At 37.2% G+C, this 27,286-nt stretch overlaps 1 protein-coding gene across 2 annotated transcripts in view; it reads right to left on the reverse strand.

The window, feature by feature from the left end:
- Positions 1–10,086: 10,086 nt before the first annotated feature.
- MYLK (myosin light chain kinase) overlaps positions 10,087–27,286 on the reverse strand; it is a 2,381,262-nt gene continuing 2,364,062 nt past the window's right edge. For both annotated transcript variants that reach the window (XM_044074915.1, XM_044074916.1), the window contains one exon: positions 10,087–12,609. In XM_044074915.1, coding sequence (XP_043930850.1) covers positions 12,359–12,609 — 251 coding nt within the window. In that variant the 3' untranslated portion in view covers positions 10,087–12,358. The remainder of the gene's footprint in view (positions 12,610–27,286) is intronic.

The raw sequence follows: 27,286 nt of genomic DNA on the forward strand, positions 1-27,286 counted from the left end.
CATTTTCTGTTTGCAGGGACTATCTTGCATGCTTTGTATACGTTTCAGTCTCCACGGACACTGATAGGTGTGAGTATTACTGCAGGCGGACTATACTATTCAGCAGTTTAGGTTGCTCGCCGACATTGACACGCCTCCCTCTGCAACTTCGGTACGCCCCATGCACTCGCGCACGTTTCCTATGCATGTGGCTGTGGCGGCTGCACCCCTTCATTAATATGCATATGGCGCTACTACTCCATATATATGCCGCACGGCCGGCGCAAGCCTTACACCGGCCTTGCACCGAGCTTCATGAATCCGGGGGTCTATGCCCTTAACACTGTTTGTCTTTATCTTCTTTACAGGTTGACTATGTGTATGCCACGTTTATGGACTTTCAACCTTTGTTTTCTTGCAGGATGGATAATTTTGCCATTCATTTTCTGAGGCTTGGTTTAACCAGTGTGGCCTTTTTATAGCATTTGCCAATATTTTTGGACATTTAACTTATTTCTCTTTACATGTTTTGTTTTATTGTTTTAATGTACACTTTCTGATTTCAATATATTTTGAAGGATTTGACCTAGTGTCTGTACAGAACTGTGTTTATTAGTTTTAATTTTAAAATGTACTTAACAGACACCTTTTATGGTGTTCTTTTATTACACAATTTCTGCCTTGGTCCCATTACTGCTACTGTGTTTTAAATGACTGTTTTATTTGTTTTTATATATTGTGGGCTTTTTTACTGTACTATAATTAACATATTACTTTCAAGGGTTATTGCCATAGGTAGTTCCTAGACTTGCTTTCTTTGTTGGAAATGAGCATTTCAGAACTCCGATATTCAGTCTATATTGGTTGACATCTGACCCTATGATGGATCAAAACCACATTTGGTATGTAGGATATTTGTGCTTTATGTGGTACCCATTAGTCCTCTTTATCATCAGGGACAAATAGGTAGAACCTACTTTTCTGGAGGTTTTAGCCAGGTTCTACACTTAAATACTAGATACATCCATGAGTACTTTTTGTCCGAGCAGTTACTGTACATGGCATGGGTATTGCATTTGTTACTTAAACCTGGTAGAATGGGAACTTTAGCCTCATACTAGTAACTTTAGTTCCCCCGACATGATGAGATAAGTAATAAGGTTACTGTCATCCAGTGTTTGATGGCTGAGATGAAGCAGATCAAGGGTGTTTCTATCAGTTCATATGAGCATGTCATGGGTAAAGGAACAAACCATGGCTGACTCATCTACCATCCACCTGGCAATGTGAGGAGATTCCAGCAATACTATACCACCTTCAGCATCTCTCTGTGCTGCTCCCCCCTGTTGGCTAATTCTTAGGGATTTCACTCTCAGAGTTGATTAGACATTGGTAGCTTTTGTAAAGGAATTCCTCTGTTTCACAAAAGCATTCAAGTTTGCTCAAGTGCTTTCCACTGTTATGTATTCACTTCTTCATGCTGTAGATTTGGTTTTCCATTTGGGGTGTAAGGGTGACTGATTTTCTGTTGGACTATGTCAATTGTTCATTCACTTCATGATTGATCAACCCCTTCCTAAGCCAACTACCTGGCAGTTGGCACAGAGTTTTAAGACACGGTGTTGCTAGGCCTAGACACAGCAGTAGTCCTGGGTTTAATTTCCACAGCATCCATTTGCTACTGTATTACTCCAGGCAAGTAACTTAACCATTTAATTTCTCCTGGACCATCCCTCAAAAAGGACTGTGTCTCCATTGGGCTTAACTATAATCAGGTAAATATCCAGCTGTTAACTGAGCATATCCATTGCTGGAAATTTACCTTGACTATGCCTGAGTTATTTACTCCTGTTTTACTGGACACTCTTCATAATCACAGTACCACTGATCTTGACAGACTTACTGAGGTTTATAATCAAGCACTGGCACCTTTACTTGACCAGGTGGCCGCAAGCCATCTTTTTATCATATGCCTGGTTCCCTGGAACCATGGTTTGCCATGAACTCCAGGAGCATATCAGGTTAGGAGCAAAGGTGGCTCCTTTTTGGCCTGCTTGAGCACAAATATGCACTGTAGTCTCATTTATCCGAGTATCAACCAGAGATCAATCACAGGAAGTCAGATCATCTGTCTCATGAGATATCTGCTGCAGCAAATTGTCCATCAGCTTTGTACCATGTAATGGGGTGTTTATGCAGTCCAGATCATTCCTCCAGATATGAGGTTCTGTCTCTGGAAGAATGGGAGCTTGCTGCTCAGTACTTTGTGCCAAGCTAGCCCTCATCAGATCGCTGATAGTACACACCATAGTTTGGTCGTTGCGGGTTATCTATGGGAGTTTAGCCTGCTTTTTGAATAGTGTGAATTTGCCATTCCTGACTATAATGACCTTATCTCTAGGATTTCTAACATGCATACTTCTACTTGTGAGCACGATTAGACCTTTGTCCTAGTAAGACCTTGGAACTCTAGGAACATACTAAAATAAACTGTGACCACTTTGCTTGAGGAGGGGGATTTTCCACCCCTATTAGAAGAGGTTCTGGATGCTCCTATCCTCAAAAAAGTCTTGCCTAGACTTACAATCCAGGACAATCATCATCTAATCTCAAACCTTCCTTTTGTCAGTAAGGTACATAAGACAGCATTGTATATCCAATTGGGAAAATACCTGAAAGAGAGAATGGCATCAGTGATTCTTTCTATATGGAGTTTCATGCTCGATACAGTACTGAGAGAGTTGTCATTACAGTCTTTATCAGTTTCCTAGTTGAAAGGGAATAGCCACCACTATTATATCATGGTCCTTCTTGATCTCTCATTAGTATTCAATATCTGCACTAAACAAATGACCTGGAATGTTTCCATCACTGGATGGTCAATAACTGGCTCAAGTTCAACACATTTAAGATGACATAAATGGTTGTTCATGCAACTTTTAAGGATTTTCCTTTACCAGTTTTGTCTCCTATCACTTGCTACAGTGGAAATAATAAGTGTTTCATGTCAAACCTGCAAAATCTTGAGGGTATTATAGCAGAGAGGCTTTCACTTAAGTACCAGATTTCAGCTGCCATCAAGTCCTCTTGCTTCCACCTTCAGAATACCTCCCTGATCAATTCACATTTTCCCATCTTCTAACCTTCTAACTGTAATGCATGAACTTGTCTCCATATTGCTCAATTACTGCAGTGCCCTATACCTAGGGCTCCCCATTATGGAATGTATTCACTTACAGTTGCTGCAAAACTCTGCTGACCAGTTAGACTGGGATATTCAAATATCACATATTATATCAGTCTTGCTGAGCTTGTAACAGGCTGTCTGTTGGGCATCATATAATATACATGGTTCTTGTGATAGTTTGTCCAGCCTTGCATGGCTTGGGTCTCCACTTCCATCTGTTAGATCTGTTGTCATGGTACAGGTTGTTTCCTCCTTTAACCTGGAATTATCTGGTATCTAGCATTTAGTTAACAAGAATCCTGCATGTGTAGTCTGCTTCCTATCTGGCTGAGGGAGTATACAACCCTTGCTGGATTTAAGTGTGTTCAGAAATCTAATGTCTTCAAGGTGGCATTTAGTAGACTTATTTACCTCACCACATGGACCCAATCTGTTAAACTTTCAGTCAAGACAATCATTCTTAACTCTATAATGAGACATCTTGTGGTTCATCCTAGTTTGATTTATGAATGACACAGTTATCATTGTGTATATATTTCTGGAAGTATGTTGATCAGTCAAATGCAATCTCTGAAAAAGTCAGTCCAGTGAAAAAATTATGCTGACATAACTTTCACTGAATCTCAGATGGACTTCTTTTTTGCAGGGGGACAAATCTTCCTGCACTCCCATGTGGAGGGACATCCCTACACCCCAAGAACATACCTATTCTAAGGTCACACAGCAGTGGATAAAAGAAAAAGCTCTACCGTCAGTGAACTTTGTTTCTGCCTAATTTCTCCACCAAAGTGACTTTCACTCTGATTGCTTTCAAATTATCAACTTGCTCCCTATTTTTCCATGTATTACCTGTTTTATTATTTTTACTTTCTTGTTGTTTGTTGTGATTTTATTGTTGATTTATTTCATTGTACAGTACTTTGTTACATACACTTGAAGTTGAAGATAAACATTACTAGACTATGCAATTTTAACTATACATGGGGTGGAGTAAAATTAACTGTCTGTCTTTGTCCGGAAATATTTCATATTTCCTCTCCTTCACAAAAAGATCTGCCAGAAGGAAAGGAATTGTATTCTCTCAACTTGAACATGCTATTCCCTTACTAGCTGGTATTCCCTTACTACCTGCTGCAACTATAACCAGAAAGGTTATTTCAAACAAAATTTGTCAATTTGTCAATACATAGCTTCTCTATCTACAGCAAGAACATAATTGCTAGACAATTCAAAAGGTTGTACAGCTACCTAATATACAAAGAAATAACTTTTTATTAAGTTCTCGGTTATTTGAACTATTACAGTTAGAAACCTCTCCACTAGCAGGTAAACGTTTCCCTACAAGCCTAAAGGACAATAAAACTCTTTCAATATTACAATCACTCAGAACAAAACTAAATGTATGCAACACAATATTTTTATACAACAGTTGCTACAAATTGCCTCCTTTACTGTAGTTTTTGTAAATATTTTTAAGACTTCTGTTAGCAGCCAGAACAAATTTACCTAGTGAATGTGTTACAAATAATTCTTGAAATCAACTGATATTTGTTCAGACTACTGGATATATTACGTGTGCACCATTATCAATGTTACCCTGATATTTTCTTTTTTTTTTCCTCTGGAACCTCCTGGGTTCTGCCTGAAGATGGTTGTGGTGGACTGGTGCTCTTCTCTGGTAAACAAAGACAAACAAATACATAAAGTAAATAAATATTTTCCTCTGGCTAATATCTCAATTATGAATAGAATCCAGGCCACCAGAAAGGCAAAATCTCTTTATAAAAACACAAAATTACAGATAAGTGCTTTCGTCTTGAGGCAAGACTTCTTCAGATAAAAAACACAAGTGCTACACATTGCTTTATAAAGCCCTCCCAATTAATAGCAACTTAGGCTTAATGAATATGTTACCATTAAGCCAGTGTTGGTTGCTAGGGCAGTCAGAATTTGATGTTTACACACCCCTATTTATGTATAGTATAGGTACATATATGTTTTTAAACTTCAAGTTTTACATCTTATGTATTTTCATATACACATTACAATTTTTGTATGTGCATTGAGAGTTACAAGAACTAAGTGACAAATTTTGATGTCTATACTCACCATTTTTACTTTTAATTCACTGTGAGTGGACCTTTTAAATTTTGTTGTTGTTGTATCTTTCGGCTTTTCCCGGTGAGGGGTCGCCATAGCAGAACTCCGGTCCACTAATGATTGGTAGTAGATTTTTACGTACCGACTTGCCAGGCCAGACGCACAACCTTCAATGAAGGTACGCCCATTCACACCTGTCTCCACACAGAAGACGCTTTAGCTAAGAATCGAACAGGACAACGTCTTACTGTGAGGCGACAATGCTACCGCAGCACCAGCACCGCAGCTTAATTGCTATTAATTGGGAGGGCTTTATAAAGCAATGTGTAGCACTTGTGTTTTTTATCTGAAGAAGTCTTGCCTCAAGACGAAAGCACTTATCATCTGTAATTTTGTGTTTTTATAAAGAGATTTTGCCTTTCTGGTGGCCTGGATTCTATTCATTACTTCGTGATTTACATTCTACAGTGTATTTTGAGTTTAATATCTCAATTATATTATTTCTTTCAGCAATGATAGTTATGATTTTATATATATATATATATATATATATATATATATATATATATATATATATATATATATCTCAGTCAATGGCAGTTTGCTGTTCTTGCTTCATGCCATCTACAAAAACTGAAGTTAAGCTGTCACAAGTTTAACTGTTTCAGGCAGTTTTCATTTTTTTCTTTCCAAATGTAATATTATGCAGCACTATGTGTATGTGGCAACATTTCAGTTTCCTTTATAGTATACTTTCTAAATCTGAGGCACATCTGTGAGACATAAACAAGAGCATTCTAAGATAGTGATAATGTATGCAGCTTAGATGTTAACGCAGAGCCGACAGAAAAATAATCCCACCAAGCTGCTAAGTCACCTTACAATTAGGAATATTAGCTGGTTAACACAAGAGTACTATGGATTACTTTAAGTGCATATACCAAAATATTTATTATACAAATTATTTTTTTCAGGAATGTATCACCTTGCTAATTGCAGTTTCATTAAGTCTGAAGTAGCTGGTAGACGTGATCAAAAGCTCAGCTCATTAAATGTTACAGTAGTGTTATGCATTACATACACAGAGTATAAGGTCACACAATGTCGGGTGTAGGGGCTACGCTGAAAATCACTTATTCCCTTACTTGGAGGCAGTGTGACATTAGAGTTAGTATGTTTAACTAATATGGGTGTGGGGGGGTATAGGGGACTCCCCCCATGCAAAAACACTTAGTGCCCAAAAGTTTTGATGATCTTTTCAGGTTTTAGCAGATGAAGTGGCTTTCACTGTAAGGGTAACTCAGTTAAGTCAAGTAGTACTGACTTTCAATACATGTACTAGTACTAGTTAGGTCATACTACCTAAATCATTGAAAAGTATTTCTTGTTTGAGAAAAGAATTACTTGCTTTTCATACGATCATAGAGGTTTTACTAAGCTAACAGCACTAGAGCCTTTTGGGCCTAGCCATTCATGCCTCAATATTCCCAATTATAAACGCCCACAGACTGGAATGGCTTTGATATGTGTTTGTGCCTTACGGCATCTACACACTGCCCCTGTCCAGAAGGGCCAAAAGAGTGAATTTGCTATTTCACATCCATTGGTCCAAACTGCATTTGAATAGGCTTAGGGGAAGAGCTCTGTTTCACAAAAATGGGAAGTCTGTTCCAGAGAAGGGCAATCTCTGACAGACATACCTGTCCCTCCAACATGTTTTGTTTATGTCACAGACAAGGTTTAGATGCTTAGATCAGGTTGTTTTGTGAACGTGTAGCAGATCCATCAGGGCTGGATTGGAGAATGCCTTGTAGTTTTGCCATAGATTGCCACTCTGTAGTCTGTAGGCGACAGAGTACAGGGACAGGGCTTTGAGGCAGTCCTCATAGGACATGTTACTTTTACACTGTATTATTCTAGTGAGGCTCCTCTGTGGCCACTCCAGCTGTTGCAAATGCCTGGTCAGGTACTTGCCAAAGGGTGCAGTGTACTCGACTGAGTGGGATTATGATCTCCTTGGATCTGGATGCTATGCCGTTACTTATAAGTTGGGCCATGTAGAAGGATTTTCTCACCACCATGGATACATGCTGATCACAGTTCTGGTTACTATCAACCTGAGTTCCCAGGTTCCTTACCACTGGGTCTAGTCTTGGAAGAATGTTATCCATGTTGAATTTGCAGGGGTGGCTGTTTTCCCAAAGGGTATAATTATGCATTTTTTTGCATTATTTAAGGCCATGATTCTGGCACCAGTTATTTGTCTGCTTCATACCCTCCTGGAGGATATTTACATCTCTTGGGATTCAGTGATTGCACCCAGCTTGCAGATGTAGGCAAATCTGGTCAGCCAGAGGGCCTCTATATTTGCCTTGACTTCGGAGAGATATATCCCAAACTGAAGAAGTTCCAGTACTGAGTAGTATCAGGCCTCTTGGTGGAGGTGGATTCCCCCACCCTAACTTCATGTGTCCTACCCATGAGCCATTTTTCTATTCATTGGGTGACATAGGCATTTATGCTTAAATTTGTGAGTTTGTCTATTGTATCCAACTCAAGTATTCTGTCAAATGCATTTGCTAGGTTAAGGTAGGCACTATGCACTATTTTGCCCTCTTCTGTGTTTTTAGTGGCCTTCTTGAGGAAGTACGCCAGGTATAGTAGACATGACCTGCTATTGACAAAACTGAACCTGGATAGGTCCAGTGTTGGAAGATTTCCTATGTCTGTTTATCAGATCCATGATAATTCTTTCCCTAGCCTTGTATATAAGACAAGCCAAACTTATGGGTCTATAGTTATCTGGGTATGTTAATGGTCCACCTTTGTGTAGAGGGGATGACCACTGCAGTTCTTCATTCCCTAGGGATGACGTCTGTCTGGAGGCTGTGATTGAACAGAGATCCTTACTGGTCCTGACAGGTTGTGTTTTAAGTTATTTTGGAAACATCTTGGGATATTGTCAAGACCCACTAATGCAGTGTTTTTAGCACTGGAGAGTGCAGTGAGGACCTGTTCTTTAGTGATAGTTGGGGGAGAAATGGTAGAGGGTATCTCCTGGGCTTAACTATTGGTGATGGGGGGGGGTGAAACTGGAGCTAAATATATTGACCAGCAAATTTGCTAGATCCCCTAGTGGGCTATAGTGAGTTACATTTACTATTAGTTCTGCACACTGTTAGGTGTTACATTTGAGGTTGAGTACATAACTGAAAAATGTCTTATGATTATCCTTAGCCTGGGAGGCAATTTTTTATTATTATTTTATTATTTATTTAATTTTTTATTTAACATTTGTTTGCCTCAAAATTGGCTTTGGTGAACTTGATTATTCCCCCCGACTTGCTTGTTGAGACTGATAAGGGAGTTTTTTGTCTTTTGGGCATGGCCTTTCTTACATCTGGAGATGATTTTCTTTCTTTCGTTGTACAACCTATTTATCCTAGGAGTCCACCAAAAGGGCTTGCTTTTGCAGTTTGTTCTAAGTTTATTTTGGTTTGGTACTGCTGTTTCTATGCAATTATTTGTATGCTTATACAGGGTTCTGTAAACACTTCTGCATATGAGACAGTATTCTCTGAGTTGAGGGGGCTTGGAATTTAGCTATGCCATCACTTAATAGGAAGTAGTTAGCCTTGGAAAAGTTCTTAAAGGTTCTGGTATTTGCTGGGAGTTCAGGCTTTATATTTATTTCAAAGTTGACTAAATTGTGATCTGATCTGACCAATAAGGGCATTACACAAGGGGTGGGGAGTGCAACATTCCAGCATATTTATGAGTACCAGATCCAGGACATTTGCACCCTTAGTAGGTGTGCAGAATGGCTGTTCCAGGGTGTTTGGATTGACAGAACCCAGGAATCTTTGAGCCTGTATGCTAGTGGTTGTGTATGTATCCCAGTTACAGTGGGAACATTAATATCACACATGAATATGTTGTTGGGATCAATTCTGAATTACTCTAGTACATTCAAGTATGTGGTATGGTTATCCTGGGTCAGAGATGAGAATCTATTGCTAGTACGTATAAGGTATGGGACTTTACTAAAGTTAGTTGGATATGGAGTAGCTCAAGCATGTCATATTGTTTGACCAATCTTGAGGTAGGCTTAAATAAGCACAGGCACGTATAGACTGTGTGACATAACCTTTCTTTTACTGTCAATGAATGCCAACTGTTTTTATATTTGTAGCCATATGCCAGAAAAGAATTATGTGCTCAGTTTTCTATACAAAACAGCATATTCCTACAAATTATAATGTACCAGTATCAAATGTAATCACCAATGTCCTTTTACAAATGCACAGTGTTGGAAATGTGTACGTAAACCACTCATTAAATAACTGTGACAGTCACAGGCAAGGTTAGAAATACAAATTTAATAAGAATTTAAGAAGGGCCTTGATGGAGTTGCTGCATATCTGTAAGTCAAACTCCACTCACAGAACCCGCACATAATGTCTCAACCTGGTCTGTGACATTAACAGAACTTGTTGGCAGGATAGATTTGTGTCCCAATGATTCCCCCATCTGTGGAATAGACTTCCTCTTCATGTCAAGCAGAGTACCTCACTAGACCTCTTCAAGAGGAACCTAGACTGGATGGGAAGCAGAAAATATACCCCAGGGATCCCAGCTGTGTCTCTGCTGGACAGGGAAAACAGATGCGGACTTTGTGGGAACATGGATGAAATTCTTGGCTAAGCTTATAAGGGCCTCCGGGCCAACAGCCTAATATTGTCCTATGAACCTAATAAGGGTATTTTGCCTTTCAGAGCACATACAAAACATAACCCTTGAAAACATAACATAAACAAACATTCTTGGTGGTATACTTTATTTTAACACAGTGAGTAACCACAGTTATAGTGTTCTTTTCTCCTCTTAACACATTGAAAAAATAACACACTTTTGTTTTTAAGGTACAAAATAAAACACTATTATTGAAAAACATCCTAAGTGGTGAAAAGCAAACACTGTCAAGCATAGTTTAAGAAAGAAAACAAAGATTTCATTACCCCTTCAATGCAGGAAATACCTTTCACATAACTGCATACATATTTATGTATTATATGATACTAATATCTCTCATTAAAACAGTGGTATGTGGATTATGATTTGACAGAACATTTTAAGCTGCTTTATGGGTTATACTTGAGTCCTGTGGAAAATAAGCAAAGGAAATAATATATCAACAAATAGAAGAACAGATGAACTATTTAAATGTGAAAATAGCTTTTCTTTTCCCTTTTCATGTGCAGACATTCTCTTCAAGACATGTCATTGTCTGCCTCCAGATGCAGTTGATATCTTCGCTTATTGTTAGGATCCTTGCTGAACTTAAAAGTCACATCTCACAGAATGATACCAATTCATGACAATACACACTGTATAAAACACCAAACTTTACTTAAAACACCAATATCCTGCAAAACTACAGATCTTTGGATGATTTAAGTGCTGCACAGAGCTTCCTAAGGATGTTTTTTCAGTTCAGTAAATATCATTAAACATTCAGGCTCAACAAGTTACTGCTCTCTCTTTCTCTCTCTCTACATGGTCAGAATAAGAAATTTTGGATGAACCATGTTGTCACTCTGGCACGGTGCCAAAAACAGTGACAAAAGAAGATTATTACCTGCATCAAAGACATAGACTGACACCTATGTAATTAAAAACTTTACATAAGAAAAGGACCATTAGGAATATGTAGGTTGTGAAAGTAGATCTGATGGCCAAGGATGTGATGCGTTCTAAACAACAGCACTTAAGGTGCATGCTTAAGCTGTGGCGACCCAGCGGTTTAGTGCTTGACTTGTGTTATACAAAAAATGCAGATGAGAAGGTACAGAAAAAAAAACTCACAAAACTACATAATACTGAACAATCCAATGCTGACAAGGTACAAGACAAAAATATACTATCATAATTCTGCTTTGGTGAATTTAACTTAGCATTTTAACAAGTGGAATGGTTCAGTAATTCAAAGAAGAAAAGAAGTTATTTGGTTGTGCATGTTTGTTTACGGCATCAAACAATGTCTTTTGATAAGGAAAAGTGCCAATACAGTGACAGTAAGCCAGATTGTCTAAGCTAAAGTGTGCCGAGTACTTCTTTTCAATAGCAAGTCACAGTTTGAGTATTCAGAGGCAGCAGCCTCTCTGATGCAGTTTTGAAGGGAAAATAACTGAAGCCCATAAAGGCAAAGTGCTAAGAAAACGATTGCTGTCTAAAAATGCCCATCAGCTGTAAATGTTAACCCATACCAGAAAACAGTCCATTTGAGGCTGGTATCATCCATCAGTGGGAAAAAAAAATGAAAAACAAAATATAACTTCTTAATTCAGGAATGTAATATAATATGTGCTCCAGCTTTCATGAGAAATTCAAATCCTTTGCTTAGTCTACTCCATAATGACATTTTTAAATGTGAAAAAGTGATCAGCTAATAAGACAATGATAAATGGAAACCATGTGTTATTACTAAAGCAGCTGCCTACTGACATGTCGACACTCAAAAAGCTGAGCGCCAAGCTAAAAAAAACAAAAAAAAACTGAATACACAGAAAAAGAGTGAATCCCCCTGTTTAATTGCCATACCTCACAGAAAAGGGAATACCCCAAGAAATGGCATCTCAGACTTAGTATATTTAAGTCTGATCTTTCAACCATTCAGTCTATATTTTGGGACTCGCTGTAGCAGGTCCTGACATTTCAAATGGTTTCCTACTAAAGCATTCATCTTTGGACTAAAATCTTAGTCATGTTACATTCTGATCTGTTGGCTTCCAACTAAAGTTTATGAAGGATTACAAAAGCTACGTGAAACATAAAATTAATTAGAAATAAAGCATATAACTGAAATAGGTGGTAGCTTTAAACTAAGCAGGAGATTAGAACTGGCTACATATCAGGTTAGAGCACATAAGCTGTAACTATTTTTTAACCAGTGAAATTAAAAAGAATTAAAGAAGCACAGAAAGTATCACTAGAATGAGGCTGGGCATTTTTAGAGGCCATGCATTTTTTCAAGCCCCACTAGTGCAAATGTGACGCAGTGGAGCAGGAATCCTATAACATTACAGGCTTGGTTCAGTCATCATCTGCTACTTCTCCCGTGCCTTCTGCACCTTCTTCCATCACTTCTACAATAAGTTCAGCACTACAGGTTGCTTCTCCCAGGTTATTTGTAGCCTTGCAGGTATATTTGGCATCATCATCTCCAGAGACTTCTGCAATCACCAAACAACAGTTGCCCTCTTCATCATAGTCTATCTGGAAGTTGCGAGACTCTCTGATTGGCTGGTCATCCTTGTACCAGACTACATCAGGATCAGGACACCCTGCCAAAATTTAAACAACAAACAATGTTACAGTTATGTGGACAGAAAATATATCGTACAATGAGCAGGGTACTTCTTTAGTTGGCTCTACATTCTTTTTTCTAAATGCAGAAATTCATCTTGTTAATAAGAGTGTATAAGTATTCAATTAGATCCAAAGATGTTGTTCATATTAGTTATTTAAGAAGTCAAAAAGGACCAGATCCACCCTCTAATATATAAGTATAAAAATAAACATTGCCCTAGTGGGACTAACCTAGTTAACAATGTGTAAATAAAAAAAGAAATGTATGTGTGTGCATATGTATATGTATGTGTGTATATATATATATATATATATATATATATATATATATATATATATATATATATCTATGAAAATCAAGATAAATAATGGCTCCAAAACCTACCACAAAGTCCAGTCCGCACAACACTCTAATGTTAAATAGGAAGCTTGACAACGGCAAAAAAACAAAGTACATTAATGCCTTACAGACGTGAGCTTTTTCGTCTACAAGACTTCTTCAGATGCTAGATAGCACTGTTTCTCATTAACTTTACTTATATAGCCTGTTCACATCTATAAACCACCAATAAAAATCAAACAATTAAAAACAATTATTACTTAATTAAAAGAGGTCCAAAAAAGAAAAGAAAAACACAGCCCCTAAACATCAAATTTCTAAAACACAATAGTTATAAAATTCTAAATATAACAATATAAAAATAGTTTTTATAAATTTTTTTAATAAATACATTGGTAAATACAACCTAATACAAACTTATTAAAATGTAAAACAATGTGTGTATAGGTGTCCAATACCACCTTCTAGTGTCAATGTAGTAATTTACAACGACCTGTTCTTTCATTAAAATAATGTTGTGTTTCACTTAAACACTTTTTGTATTTAATAAAATCTCAGTCCATTCTTTCACTCATATTCTCATTTTGACCTGAAAAAGCAATTCACTTCCCCTACAATCTTGCAGCCCTTAACTTTAAAACAGGGGCTAGGGAAATAATGTCATTTAATCCTGGAGGTTTACTCGCATCCAAAAAAATCTGCCAGTAAACCTCCTGGTACTCTAGTCTAGTCTCCCAAGGTCTTCCCCTTATATCCGTAGGTATCTCCTCCAGAACAAAAAATATAAATTTACTGTCAAGGACATGTCAAGGTGTGTTTATATAGTACACTTCTTGACTTTTTAGTACATATGTCATAGGTATGCTCATAGATTATTTTTCTCAACTTCATCTCTATCTTACCTATGTAAAAAGCCATATATTGAATGCATGTAGCTAAGTACACTAAACCACTGGAGTTAAAATGCTACACACCCTACTTAAGTACCTCTCCCTTGCTTCTAGTAGTACAGCATCTTCATTAATGATGTACCTACACGTAATAAAAGCACCCTCATATCCCAAACTAGTACCTGATTCAGTGTGCAAGTTTTGACATCCAGTTGCTTCAACCTGGTCCATAATTTCTACACCTAAAATCGGTTTAAAATTGTTACCCCTGCCAGTCAGTACTTCACAGTGAACTTTATCTATTACTTTCTAAGGGTATCCACTTTCTAAAAACATTCCTTTTTAAGGAATTACACTCTTTTTCAAAATCCTGATCATGGGAGCACATTCTGCTGATGCATACAAATTGTCCCTTTATAATACCTTGTTTCTGGTGTATGTGTAATCGCATAGTGAAGTAGGGAATTTGAGTATGTCTCTTTCCTAAAAACTTCAGACCTGAAATCAATTTCATTTTTGTATATGGTAACATCTAAATAATTTATACTATGTGTATCAAAGTGGTACGTAAACGTTAAGCAAGTAGTGGAATTTGAAATATAGTCTAAAAATTCTCTGAATTTTTTTTCAGTTTCCACCCAAAAAATTATTGTATCATTCAGGAATCTTTTGTATAAAATCCAACAATCCTTAAATTTTGAATTTACTACATACAAGTATTCCCAAACCATTAAAACCATGTTGGCATAACCTCCAGGATTAAATGACATTATTTCTGTAGCCCCTGTTTTAAAGTTAAGGGCTGCAAGACTGTAGGGGAAGTGAATTGCTTTTTCAGGTCAAAATGAGAATATGAGTGAAAGAATGGACTGAGATTTGATTAAACACAAAAAAGTGTTTAAGTGACACACCACATTATTTTAATGAAAGAACAGGTCGTTGTAAATTACTACATTGACACTAGATGGTGGCATTGGACACATATACACACATTGTTTTACATTTTAAATTCAATAAGTTTGTATTAGGTTTTATTTACCAATGTATTTATTAAAAGAATTTATAAAAACAAGTTTTATATTGTTATCATATTTAGAATTTTATGACTGTTGTGTTTTAGGAATTTGATGTTTAGGGGCCGTGTTTTTCTTTTTCTTTTTTTCTTCTTACTACAAAATAAGTTTGTATTAGGTTTTATTTACCAATGTATTTATTAAAAGAATTTATAAAAACAGTTTTTATATTGTTATCATATTTAGAATTTTATGACTGTTGTGTTTTAAGAATTTGATGTTTAGAGGTCGTGTTTTTTCTTTTTCTTTTTTTCTCATTGGCTTTACCATGGACGTATTTTAATTAAGTAATAATTGCATGACTCTCCTCATATCTTAGGTGACCTATGTCCTACTTTTCACTGTTCTTTTGAAACATATTGCTTACACAACAATTCTACACTGCCATCTCTACCTTGTCATGGCCAGCACATGATATCTTATGCTGTTTGCTTATTTTAATATTCCAAGATGCACTTCACAAACTCTCCAGTGTTTTGTCTTGGAATGATATGCCATTATTATTGAATTTAATTTGAACAACAAATCTTCCACACACTTAATCTCATTAAATTATGTATAGTAACAAAAAAAGCATGAATTGTACCATATGTATCTGCACCAGCACTTACTTCTTTTTTCTGGGTAACTTTTCATTACTATGTTAGTTAGCAACTGCATTTCTGTATCTGTTTATGTGCACTTTCTGAAGACTTGCAGCCTTTCTTTTAAAATCAGCAGATGGGGAATTACAGATATCACTTTTAAATCTAGATTTAGCAGTTCCTCTAAACTCTTTTTTAAATGACTGAGCAAACTCAGTGCAGTTGCAAAGTGTAACTCTTTTCCTGATTTGTAAGAAATGTTGAGATTATATGTCTATAGAGTTAATATTTTCCTTTGAGGATGTAATGGTTCTTTATGTAGTGACTGCAGGAAAATACTCTGTAATGGTCTATGATCTGCCACTGCACAGACTCATCATTTACACGCACACTAAATTTTTCACAGCCATATGTTATATCTAGAATTTCCTTCTCAATTTAAGTATATCATGTTTGCACTTATGAACATGATATATGCCTGGAACAGTCAACTGAATAATAAAAATAACACCAAACTCCATTCACAGACTCCACACGTAACAGCACTGCACACCAACCGATATTCCAATACTTCTGTTTATTAATAAAATAATAAAATGTATAAAAATACAAATTCTTATATGTGAGTTAAGCGCTTTCATCTACTCTATGTAGACTTCATCAGAACAATTGTTTGTTACCACAGCCGGCTTAAATACAATCATCAGCCTGTCTCCTCCTTTAATTCATTACAATCAAGTGAAGTAATCATAGTTTAAAGTGCTCAGTGCTTAATTTCCTTGGCAATCACCTTTTCATTAAAAACCATGTCAAATCTATTAAAACTTCCTTATTTTATACATGTGTCATCAAATGTAAATAAAAACTTATATGTTACACACATAAAATTTAACCTAAACAAATGTGAAACACTTACTATTACATTATATACTAAATATAAAAGTGTAAAACCGTCCTAATAGTCACCATAACTTAGTAGGTAAACCACTAGGTAGTCCTAACTAACCACTATTTTCCAGTATGGGCTTAACAGAAATAGTTTCATTAAGCCCAGGGTGAACCGAGGCATTAAGCTTGATCTGCCACCTAGCCTCTTTTTCACCCAGTTTGTTCTTTATACTTCCCCCTCTTGGATTCCCTTTTATACATTCTAATATGCCAAAATTAAAGGAATCACAATGTTTACTACCATCTAGATGCCTCCATAAAGCATTTTTTGTATCATGTTTCTTTATTCTATAACAATGATTGTAAATTCTATTTCTTAGGCATCTATCGGTCTTCCCCACATAAAAACAGGGGCATTTAGTACACTTTGCCAAATACACAAGATGGGAAGTCCTACAATTACCTTTTTGAAACTTAACTTCGGTCCTATTTATATCTTCCAAAGTTAAGGACGAAACCTTAATAATTAAACTGCACTGATTACATTTTCCACATTTGGTAGTGCCTACACAATTGTGATTGTGGTTATTATTCACAGTTTTCCTTTCTAGTTTCATTTTTAAGTTGCTAGCATTTCTAGATACAAATTTTGGAGCCGCCCCCACCATCTTGAATACACTATTGTCAGTTTTCAGAATGTTCCAGTTATTTGTTATTATTTTCTTTATATCCCTAACTTGGGGGGGGAAGTAATAATATACATGCCCTAGTGAATTCATTTGAGTCCTGGTCTTCTTTATTTGTATTAACCCCCACTGTTTTGTTTGCACCCATTCCTATAATGGGTTTATATTTTTCCCCCATTCCTTCTTCACATATTCTATAATGTCCACTATCATACCTATAGGATATCCTCTGTTCTTGAACATATTTCCTATAAAGTCCAACTCAATAACCAGATCCGAAAAATCAGAGGTCATTCTGGCAGCCCTTATACACTGACCTTTTATAATACTCCTTTTCTGACTACTGGGATGGCAACTAGAATACTGTAGATAGGCATTACTAAAGGTGTCTTTCCTATAAATATTAGATTTAAATCTACCTTTTTCCACAGTTATACGAGTATCTAAATAAGTTATAGAGTCCTTGTCAATACTGAATGTGAATTTCAAATAATCACTCCTTGTATTTAAATATACTTTAAAATCTTCAAGCTTGCTCTCATTACCCTTCCAAATTAAAAAAATATCATCCAAAAACCTCAGGTAACATAAAATATTGCCATTCCATTCAGTATGTAGTATGTGTTCTGTTTCCCAATCTAATAAAAATAAATTGGCAAAGAGCGGGGTGCAAGCAGCCCCCATAGCTACCCCTTTACTTTGCCTATAATATTCACCTTCATACAATATATAATTGTGGATCAGAACAACTTTCATAAATTCCATAATTAAGGAAGTTTTATCCCACGTCAAATTACCATATTTTTCAATACTGTTATTTAATCTATTCAACCCTTCCATCTGGGGTATACTCGAAAGCAAATCCACTACATCTATAGTCACTAAAAACATGTCAGATGTAACAAGTCCAGGTACTAATCTACCTAAAAAGTCCCATGAATCAATAACTATATGCTTTATTCTGTTATATATGGGTTTCAACCAGGTGTCAATTACCTTTCCGAAAGGAAAGGTTTTGGATCTGTTTCCGGATATTATGGGGCGAAATGGAGGATCGTTTATGTTTTTATGTACCTTAGGTATACCTACTATAGTACTAATAATAGGATATTCAACCTTTAAAAAATTGTACATTTCCACATCTATCCTTTTGTCCAATAATAACTCCATATTTTCCCCTTGAAGGGACGACATACATAAGTTGCAGTCCAAGATGGCAATTATAAAGGGAGAACTAACCCTGCTGATTGACTTGATTAGTCAGCCTGATGTGAATGGTTCAAATGAACGGAAGATGACGTCACCACGTATGCCTCGTGGTTGCAGAGAAGCGGATTCTATTCCTAATGGTCAAGGCGAAGGCGTGTGATAAAAAGATGTGGCCTCTTATGGATCTAACAATATAGATGGTGAAGGGGTGGGTCACCTCTTCAATAGCGATGGATGTGGATTGGAGGTAGACTATAATATTTCGGGTGCAAAGCCTAAAAGAGTTGCGCCCAAAAGAACATAGGCTATGGTAGGACAACCTATGCATACAGGTACTGTACCAGCTCCCAATGTACATAATAATCATAGTTCTCACAAACGATATGATTTAAACAGTTTTTTAGTCACCAGTTTAGATTTCAATGGTGATTTAAAGGATGCTAGTACGAAGAGAGACAATGACAATAATCAACAGGAGAATAAGACTGTTAAGGAGTACATACATGAGTTTGGAAAGAAACTCAAAGTACTCAAAAGCATCCAACTGGACAATATGTATTTGAAAAAATGTTTGGACACTGGTATAGTTCCAATGGGATTAAGGTTTTTTAAATATCCCATGGGAATTGATATGGATGAAGGTAATACCAATGAATGTACGAAAATGTTTGATAATTTTGGTTTCACATTTATGAAGTTCATAGTAACCTGTAATGATAAAAAAATGTGGTTTATTGTCCGAGTTAGAACAGTTGGATCATATAATTACCAGCGACTTATTATTTGATGATTGTGAATTGTTTCTCAATGCACAATATGCATGGGTTGAGAATCAAATAAAAAAACAATATGACAGAAAATGTAAGAAAATGAGAAGGGATATGCAGCAATACGAAAAGGGCGAGGCTTACAGATGGGGACCTAATACACACGAATCTAGACAGAATTTCAAGGGTAATGTTAATCAGGGATACAAGGATGATAAATATAATAATAAAGTAAGGCAAGAAAGAAATGGATATTCTACTGATTTTTTAGGGGACAACAACAACTGGCAGGCCCCAAACAGGAGGCAATACAAAGGTCAGAGGAGGTGGAAGGTAAACCAATGGGAAAATCAACTGGACCACAGGAGCGGAAACAACTGGAAGAGAAATTAGGGATAATAAGGCATAGTGACATACATTACAGTTTAGGGGAATTTAGTATTTATAATTATACACAAATTGAACTCAAAAATGATTATTTTCAGTTATTATCCAAAGGAATGAAATTTGTTCCTAACAATGCTATTAATGTAGTGGATTACATAGTGGATTTTAAAAAATATTTAAGAAAATTGAATTTAGCCATATTTTTCAGTGGAAAAAGAACAAGCCAGCCTAACAAGTTCAAAAAGAAGAGTACTTTCACACCCCCAATGAATCCCACTCTGGCCACATTCGAGAAGGTGGTCATAGATGAGATTTATGAGTATGGGAACAAAAGTAAAGGCAAAAGTAAAAGTAAAGGGGTAGCTATGGGGGCTGCTTGCGTCCCGCTCTTTGCCAATTTATTTTTATTAGATTGGGAAACAGAACACATACTACATACTGAATGGAATGACAATATTTTATGTTACCTGAGGTTTTTGGATGATATTTTTTGAATTTGGAATGGTAATGAGAGCAAGCTCGAAGATTTTAAAGTATATTTAAATACAAGGAGTGATTATTTGAAATTCACGTTCAATATTGACAAGGAATCTATATCTTATTTAGATACTCGTATAACTGTGGAAACAGGTAGATTTAAATCTAATATTTATAGGAAAGACACCTTTAGTAATGCCTATCTACAGTATTCTAGTTGCCATCCCAGTAGTCAGAAAAGGAGTATTATAAAAGGTCAGTATATAAGGGCTGCCAGAATGACCTCTGATTTTTCGGATCTAGATATTGAGTTGGACTTTATAGGAAATATTTTCAAGAACAGAGGATATCCTATAGGTATGATAGTGGACATTATAGAATATGTGAAGAAGGAATGGGGGAAAAATATAAACCCATTATAGGGATGGGTGCAAACAAAACAGTGGGGGTTAATACAAATAAAGAAGACCAAGACTCAAATGAATTCACTAGGGCATGTATATTATTACATGCCCCCCAAGTTAGGGATATAAAGAAAATAATAACAAATAACTGGAACATTCTGAAAACTGACAATAGTGTATTCAAGATGGTGGGGGTGGCTCTGAAATTTGTATCTAGAAATGTTAGCAACTTAAAAATGAAACTAGAAAGGAAAACTGTGAATAATAACTACAATCACAATTTTGTAGGCACTACCAAATGTGGAAAATGTAATCAGTGCAGTTTAATTATTAAGGTTTCGTCCTTAGCTTTGGAAGATATAAATAGGACCGAAGTTAAGTTTCAAAAAGGTAATTGTAGGGCTTCCCATCTTGTGTATTTGGCAAAGTGTACTAAATGCCCCTGTTTTTATGTGGGGAAGACCGATAGATGCCTAAGAAGTAGAATTTATGACCATTGTTATAAAATAAAGAAACATGATACAAAAAATGCTTTATGGAGGCATCTAGATGGTAGTAAACATTGTGATTCCTTTAATTTTGGCATATTAGAATGTATAAAAGGGAATCCAAGAGGGGGAAGTATAAAGAACAAACTGGGTGAAAAAGAGGCTAGGTGGCAGATCAAGCTTAATGCCTCAGTTCACCCTGGGCTTAATGAAACTATTTCTATTAAGCCCATACTGAAACATAGTGGTTAGTTAGGACTACCTAGTGGTTTACCTACTAAATTATGGTGACTATTAGGACGGTTTTACACTTTTATATTTAGTATATAATGTAATAGTAAGTGTTTCACATTTGTTTATGTTAAATTTTATGTGTGTAACATAAGTTTTTATTTACATTTGATGACACATGTATAAAATAAGGAAGTTTTAATAGATTTGACATGGTTTTTAATGAAAAGGTGATCGCCAAAGAAATTAAGCACTGAGCACTTTAAACTATGATTACTTCACTTGATTGTAATTAATTAAAGGAGGAGACAGGCTGATGACTGTATTTAAGCAGGCTGTGGTAACAAACAATTGTTCTGATGAAGTCTACATAGAGTAGATGAAAGCACTTAACTCACATATAAGAATTTGTATTTTTATACATTTTATTATTTTATTAATAAACTGAAGTATTGGAATATCGGTTGGTGTGCAGTGTTGTTATGTTTGGAGTCTGCGAACGGAGTTTAGTGTTATGTTTGCACTTATGTCACTGCTATGGAACCACAGACAATTGGTTTACCCACTTGCAGCTGTACTGCTCCTATACCACATTGGCTGGCATTCACTTACAATGCAAGTGGTTTTGTCACATCCTTGTATACAAGGATCAGAGCATTTGTAACAAATGTTTTTAGCAATGTCATTCTCAAAAATCTACATCTTTTTAATGGTCTGTTCATTGTAGATTTGAACTGTTTAGATCTAGTATGATTTGCCATGTCTTGCAATCATCAAATAAATAAGAAACATTTAGCTTTTGTCATTGGGGACTCAACTTCACCAGCATTCTTGAGTGGATAATTCTCCCTTAAACTTCTGTTTTGGGGGCTTATATGGATTATAATATTGCCTGGCTTAATTACAGTAACCGTGTAGCTGACCCAAACAGTAGCTGATGTATGTCTTGGTATTACACTCATTTCTTGTATATGTTTCAATTCCTTTTCATTCTTTTGCCTTAATGGGACTAGAACTCTCCACAGAACATGTACAGCTGGTGAACTCTCTAGATTTATCTTAATGATATTGTGACCCGCAATACAGCAAAAAACAAATTAACATAACTTTCAAAAATATCAGTTTTGTCTTCTGATAATGATTCTTTGTTTTAGGTTTTTCATCAGATTGTTGCTGTGTCTACCAAGTCTTCTCACTGGTTTACTCTACAAATGTTCTCATTGACACTGTGAGCGGTTTTCTAAATGGATACGTGAATTATCTGCTCTGCAAATGTGTAAATTATGCCCTTCAAGACAGTGTGAACATCTGCCTTCATGAATTTGTGAATACTAATATTTGAGTGTTTGTCCACAAGTTGCACACTTGAATTGCCTTTAATCTTCCCATGCTGTCCACTCTGGCTGCATTATCACATTAAGTATGTGCTTAGTCATGTCCAGCTATTGACAATCCATATGTCAGGCTGTCGTAGTGACGCTGTCCGAATTACAAGATTGTAATATCTGCTCTTATACATGTAGCTCAAATCTATTTGTTCTTTTGGTGTCAGCTTATGGCCCAAGTAAGTCCGTAATGCCATTTGAAGGTGTCTTACAAATCCAATGCTCTGAATGCACTTTCTGTCAAGAAAATACACTAGGCACCAGTATAGGCTTAAAGTTAGTACTTTTGAAAATTATTCACAGTTCCTCAGTCTAGAGATCCATTTTTATGCAACATTCACATGCTTCTGCTATTTTTGTAATCAAAGAATCCACTGCAAGCAAACAATACCAGACACAATGACCACGGCCTGGCCACAACTATTTAAATGGGAAGAATGATAACTAAAACAATACCAGACACAATGACCACAGCCTGGCCACAACCATTTAAATGGGAAGAATGATAACTAAAACAATACCAGACACAATGACCACGGCCTGGCCACAACTATTTAAATGGGAAGAATGATAACTAAAACAATACCAGACACAATGACCACGGCCTGGCCACAACCATTTAAATGGGAAGAATGATAACTAAAACAATACCAGACACAATGACCACAGCCTGGCCACAACCATTTAAATGGGAAGAATGATAACTAATGCCATAACAACAAAAGGATGCCACATTCACTTCCTAGCCCCAGGAAATGGATGTCCAGATGCATCCTTCTCCACTAGATGGGATGGTAGTTCTTTTGGAAATATGGCACTATAAAAAGAGTTTATTTGCATAACCACTGCAGCAGGTTGAAGTACCAAGTCCAGAAAGGCTCCACAGATGCTGTTCAAACCTCCAGAGAAAATTACTCTGTCAGGAAAAGAAAGCATTTGTTAATCTTTAGCAGGTCAAAAATCTGGGGATCTTAGATGCTACTCAAAATAAAACATATAGAGCTCTAACATACTAGGGCACTTCTATGGGCTAGGCTTGTAAAGGCTCCAGGCCATTAGCCTAGTACACACCTATGAATAACTGGTGATCCACACTAAAGTTAACAAAAAATCTGTCTTAAAGGAAAACAGAAGGAGGAGAAGTGAAACTGTAGTGTATATTAGCTATAAGTCTATGTACATATGCATCCTGGGTTATGTACTTCATTCTGTCTTTTAGTAAAGATGCATTAACTAGCATCTCTGTTTCTAGGTATTTCTTAACAATAGTAACAGCAGTCTCCCATACAAACCCGTATGTCACCCGGTGGATAGCCAACTGGCTCACAGACAGGACTCAGGAAGTTAGAACTGGGGAGTCAACCAACCTCTGTCAAGAGGTCAGGAGGCCAGTCACAAGTGGAGTCCCTCAGGGATCAGTCCTTGGACCTCTCCTTTTTGGCATTTACTTCTCAGAAAACAAGGCCTATGTCAATGTTCTTTGGCTGACTAAATTTGCAGATGATTACAAATTAGGAGCGGTGTCTGAATCTCACACTGACACAAATGTTTTCCAGGAGGGGCTAACACAGACAAACAACTATTGTCAGAGCCATGGCCTAAAACTAAATGCCAAGAAATGCATAACAGTATCCTTTGGGAGTCATCCATCCCTGGTAACTATCATATTGACAACACACCCCTTAGAGTTGACCCAGTAGTCAGAGACTTAGGGACACACATAGATAGTAATCTAGCCTTTGATTATCACGTGTCTACAGTGGTGAGGAAATCATTCTACGTTGCACAACTTATAAACAAAGGTATGGCATCTAAGTCCAAGTATGTCATTGTTCCACTGTATTCAACATTCATCAGACCTATCACTGAGTACAATGCCCTCTTTGGTATGTACCTAACCAAGTGTCTCCAACAACTGGAACGTCCACAGATGTTCCTTACTAAAAGAATACAGGGGATAATAAGTGACATGTCCTATGCAGATGGCCTCAAGGCCCTATCCCTGTATTCTGTCTCCTACAGGCTTTTGAGGGGAGATCTATGCCTGGCATACAGGGCATTGACAGACCCCACTCTGATGGAACTCCTGCATATCCACAAAACAAACAGCACCAGACTTACCCATTATAAAGTCTTAAACCTTGCCTGTGATAAAAATAGGACCTGCTGGAGAGATAGGTATGTATTCCAGATACTACCCCATCTATGGAACAGGCTCCCCATCCATGTGAAGCAGAATTCCTCCCTAACCCAATTCAAGTGCAACTTGGACAACTGGCTGGGAAACTGGAAATTTATACTTGGTTTTGCACCTATGTCTCTAATGCAAACAGTTAACCTGTAAAAGGTTAATCTCCCAGGCCCATGCTTACACTTATCACGGGTATCAGAACTTGTTAGAAATTTGGGATGCATGGCTATGCTTAAAAAGGCCCCTGTGGTCATTAGCCTAGTAAACACCTATGAACCTATGAACAGTGTTTTATGACACTGTGAAGTCTCAAGGCTGAATGGTATAGTTTTGTTTTAACATGACCTTCTTTGCTGGAGGAATCTCATGATGGAGCACCACAAACAGCTCTTAAAATCTACGGAAGTACTGATTTAGAAAGTAAAGGATAAAAATCCACAACAGGCACTTAAGAACCCAGGGTGCTTTAACCACAGTGCTGTTCAAAGGCTGGAAAGTGGGGAATAGAGGTGAGATATGGAATGACCTCAAGGGATAGCTTATAGCTTTCTAAGCTGTCACTGTTTTTCTTGGGAGAGTCTTGTCATCAAGAGAACTAGGGCAGAGGGCATATGTCTAAGCATATTTGAAACCTCCTTTGAGTATGGCACAAGACAGAAGAAGAACCTCTACGGAGAAACTACCTTGTCTGGAATTCCTAAGCAGGAAACAACTCTTGATCTGTCTGAAAACACAGGCAGTTTTCAGCATCATCAGATAAAATGAGGGATTAACAAGGGACTTTGCAAATTCCTCATCTCTGTTCTATAATACAGAAAACTGCATGATTCCAGTTCCTGCATCAGTGCTTGCATGATATGCATGTGCATAGATGATGAAGGTTCTGTTGGTCCATAACGTTACTCATATTCATTCAAGCAACTATGTGGCCAGAAAGAAATAAAGAAAAAGGCATATAGGATGCTCTTTAGGCTCTTTCCATTGAAGAAAGGGATGAGACAGTAATCAGCATTAATATCACCATCAAAGACATTATTCACGTTGACAATAGCAAGTTAATGGAGTACTTACTGTTATCATGGATGTGCAGATAAGATAGTATTTTACTTAGTTTTGTATGGGAGCATTTCAATCATTTTTGTATTTGGTTTGATAGGTTTGGGAAATAGACTGGATAAGGATATCACTTCTTGGAGGAGTTTACTGTTCAGGATTTGGGGTAGCAGTGTCAAGGTACAAGATCCAGTTTTTGGGGCTTAGGGGACCAGGTGGATACTTGTGGTAGGGCTGGCCAATAAGATAATGACCTTCAATCAATACTAAAGGTTGCTAAACAGCTTTGTGGGTGTGGTTTTGAGGTGAAGCCTTTAACAGGTGTATGTACAACAAAGTGTAAAAAAAAAAAAAACATAAAAATAAAACAAATGTACAGGGAATTTTTGTTTATGTATTTCTTGCAATGTCTTTGGCCAGGGCAGCTCATGCTGCAGCCTTCCCAGCTGTAAAAAAAAAAAAAGAAAAGAAAAAAATTAAAACAAACACGAGTCGCGGAACATCGGCATGCGCACTCGCGGCATTTCCCGATATCCGGACTGCTGGTGAACCAGTCTGGAGCAAACGCACAGAATCCAGACTGTCTCACCAGCAGTCCAGACAACATTCAGCAGCAAATGTCCCAGATGTCTATGCAGTTAGAACTGGATAGACTAGAAGGGGATCGGACTGCAACATCCGCAGGCTGGGTAGGACCCAGCTTGCTCTGCTCTCACGGGAAGGACTTGCTCTCATCGTGGGCTTTTGGATGGATGTTACGGACATTAGAAGAAGGACTTGCTTTGGGCTGCTCTCGTTTTAGAGACTTTGGGCTCAGGTATGGAACTGCAGGAAGGAATACAACGGACTTTACTAAGGGGTGTGTGTGTGTGTGTGTGTGTGTGTAATGCCCCAGTTGCTATATGGTGGTGGGTAGAGAACAGGCTTGAACCCTTTACCTTGAGCCCAGGTGGAAAGAGCCTGAATTCCCTACCCACCACCATTTGTAAAAAAATGTGCAGGTTTTTGCCTCATATTTGTTCTGTTCCTCATAAAATCTGTGGTTTCTGTATTTTTGTGTCTTTACACAGTCAGTAGTGCAGTTCATAGGTTCATAGGTAGGTACTACGCTATCGGCCCTGGGGCCTATACAAGCCCAGCCAAAAAGGTACCCTGGCTTTTGCCACCCAAGAAAATTATTTTCCTGTGCCACTTTCGAGCAGAGCCACAGAGGTGACCCCCGGGGTGAAGTTCCTATTTCCCATCCAATCCTCAAGATTTTTCTTGAAGAGTGCTAATGAAGAGCTTTGTTTGATATAGATAGGTAGTTTATTCCAGAGTATGGGAAGTCTCTGGGACAGGAATCTATCCCTCCGGCATGTTCTGTTTATTGTGGTGACAAGGTTTAGGTCCCTAGAGCGTGTAGCTCGGAGGGATTGGGATTTCTTTAAGTGGAGCATGTCCAACAGCTCTGGGTTTGATATAGCTTTGTATGTTAGGCAGAGATCACCTCTGAGTAGGCGATAAAGCTGGAGTTTTTTGAGACGGTCTGCGTAGGGCATCTGTTTGAGGCTGGTAATCCTCTTTGTGAGATATTTCTGCGGCCTTTCCAGTTGTTGT

This window comes from Protopterus annectens, chromosome 6.part0 (assembly GCF_019279795.1).
Source record: "Protopterus annectens isolate FY-2018-M chromosome 6.part0, PAN1.0, whole genome shotgun sequence".
Lineage (NCBI taxonomy): Eukaryota > Metazoa > Chordata > Ceratodontiformes > Protopteridae > Protopterus > Protopterus annectens.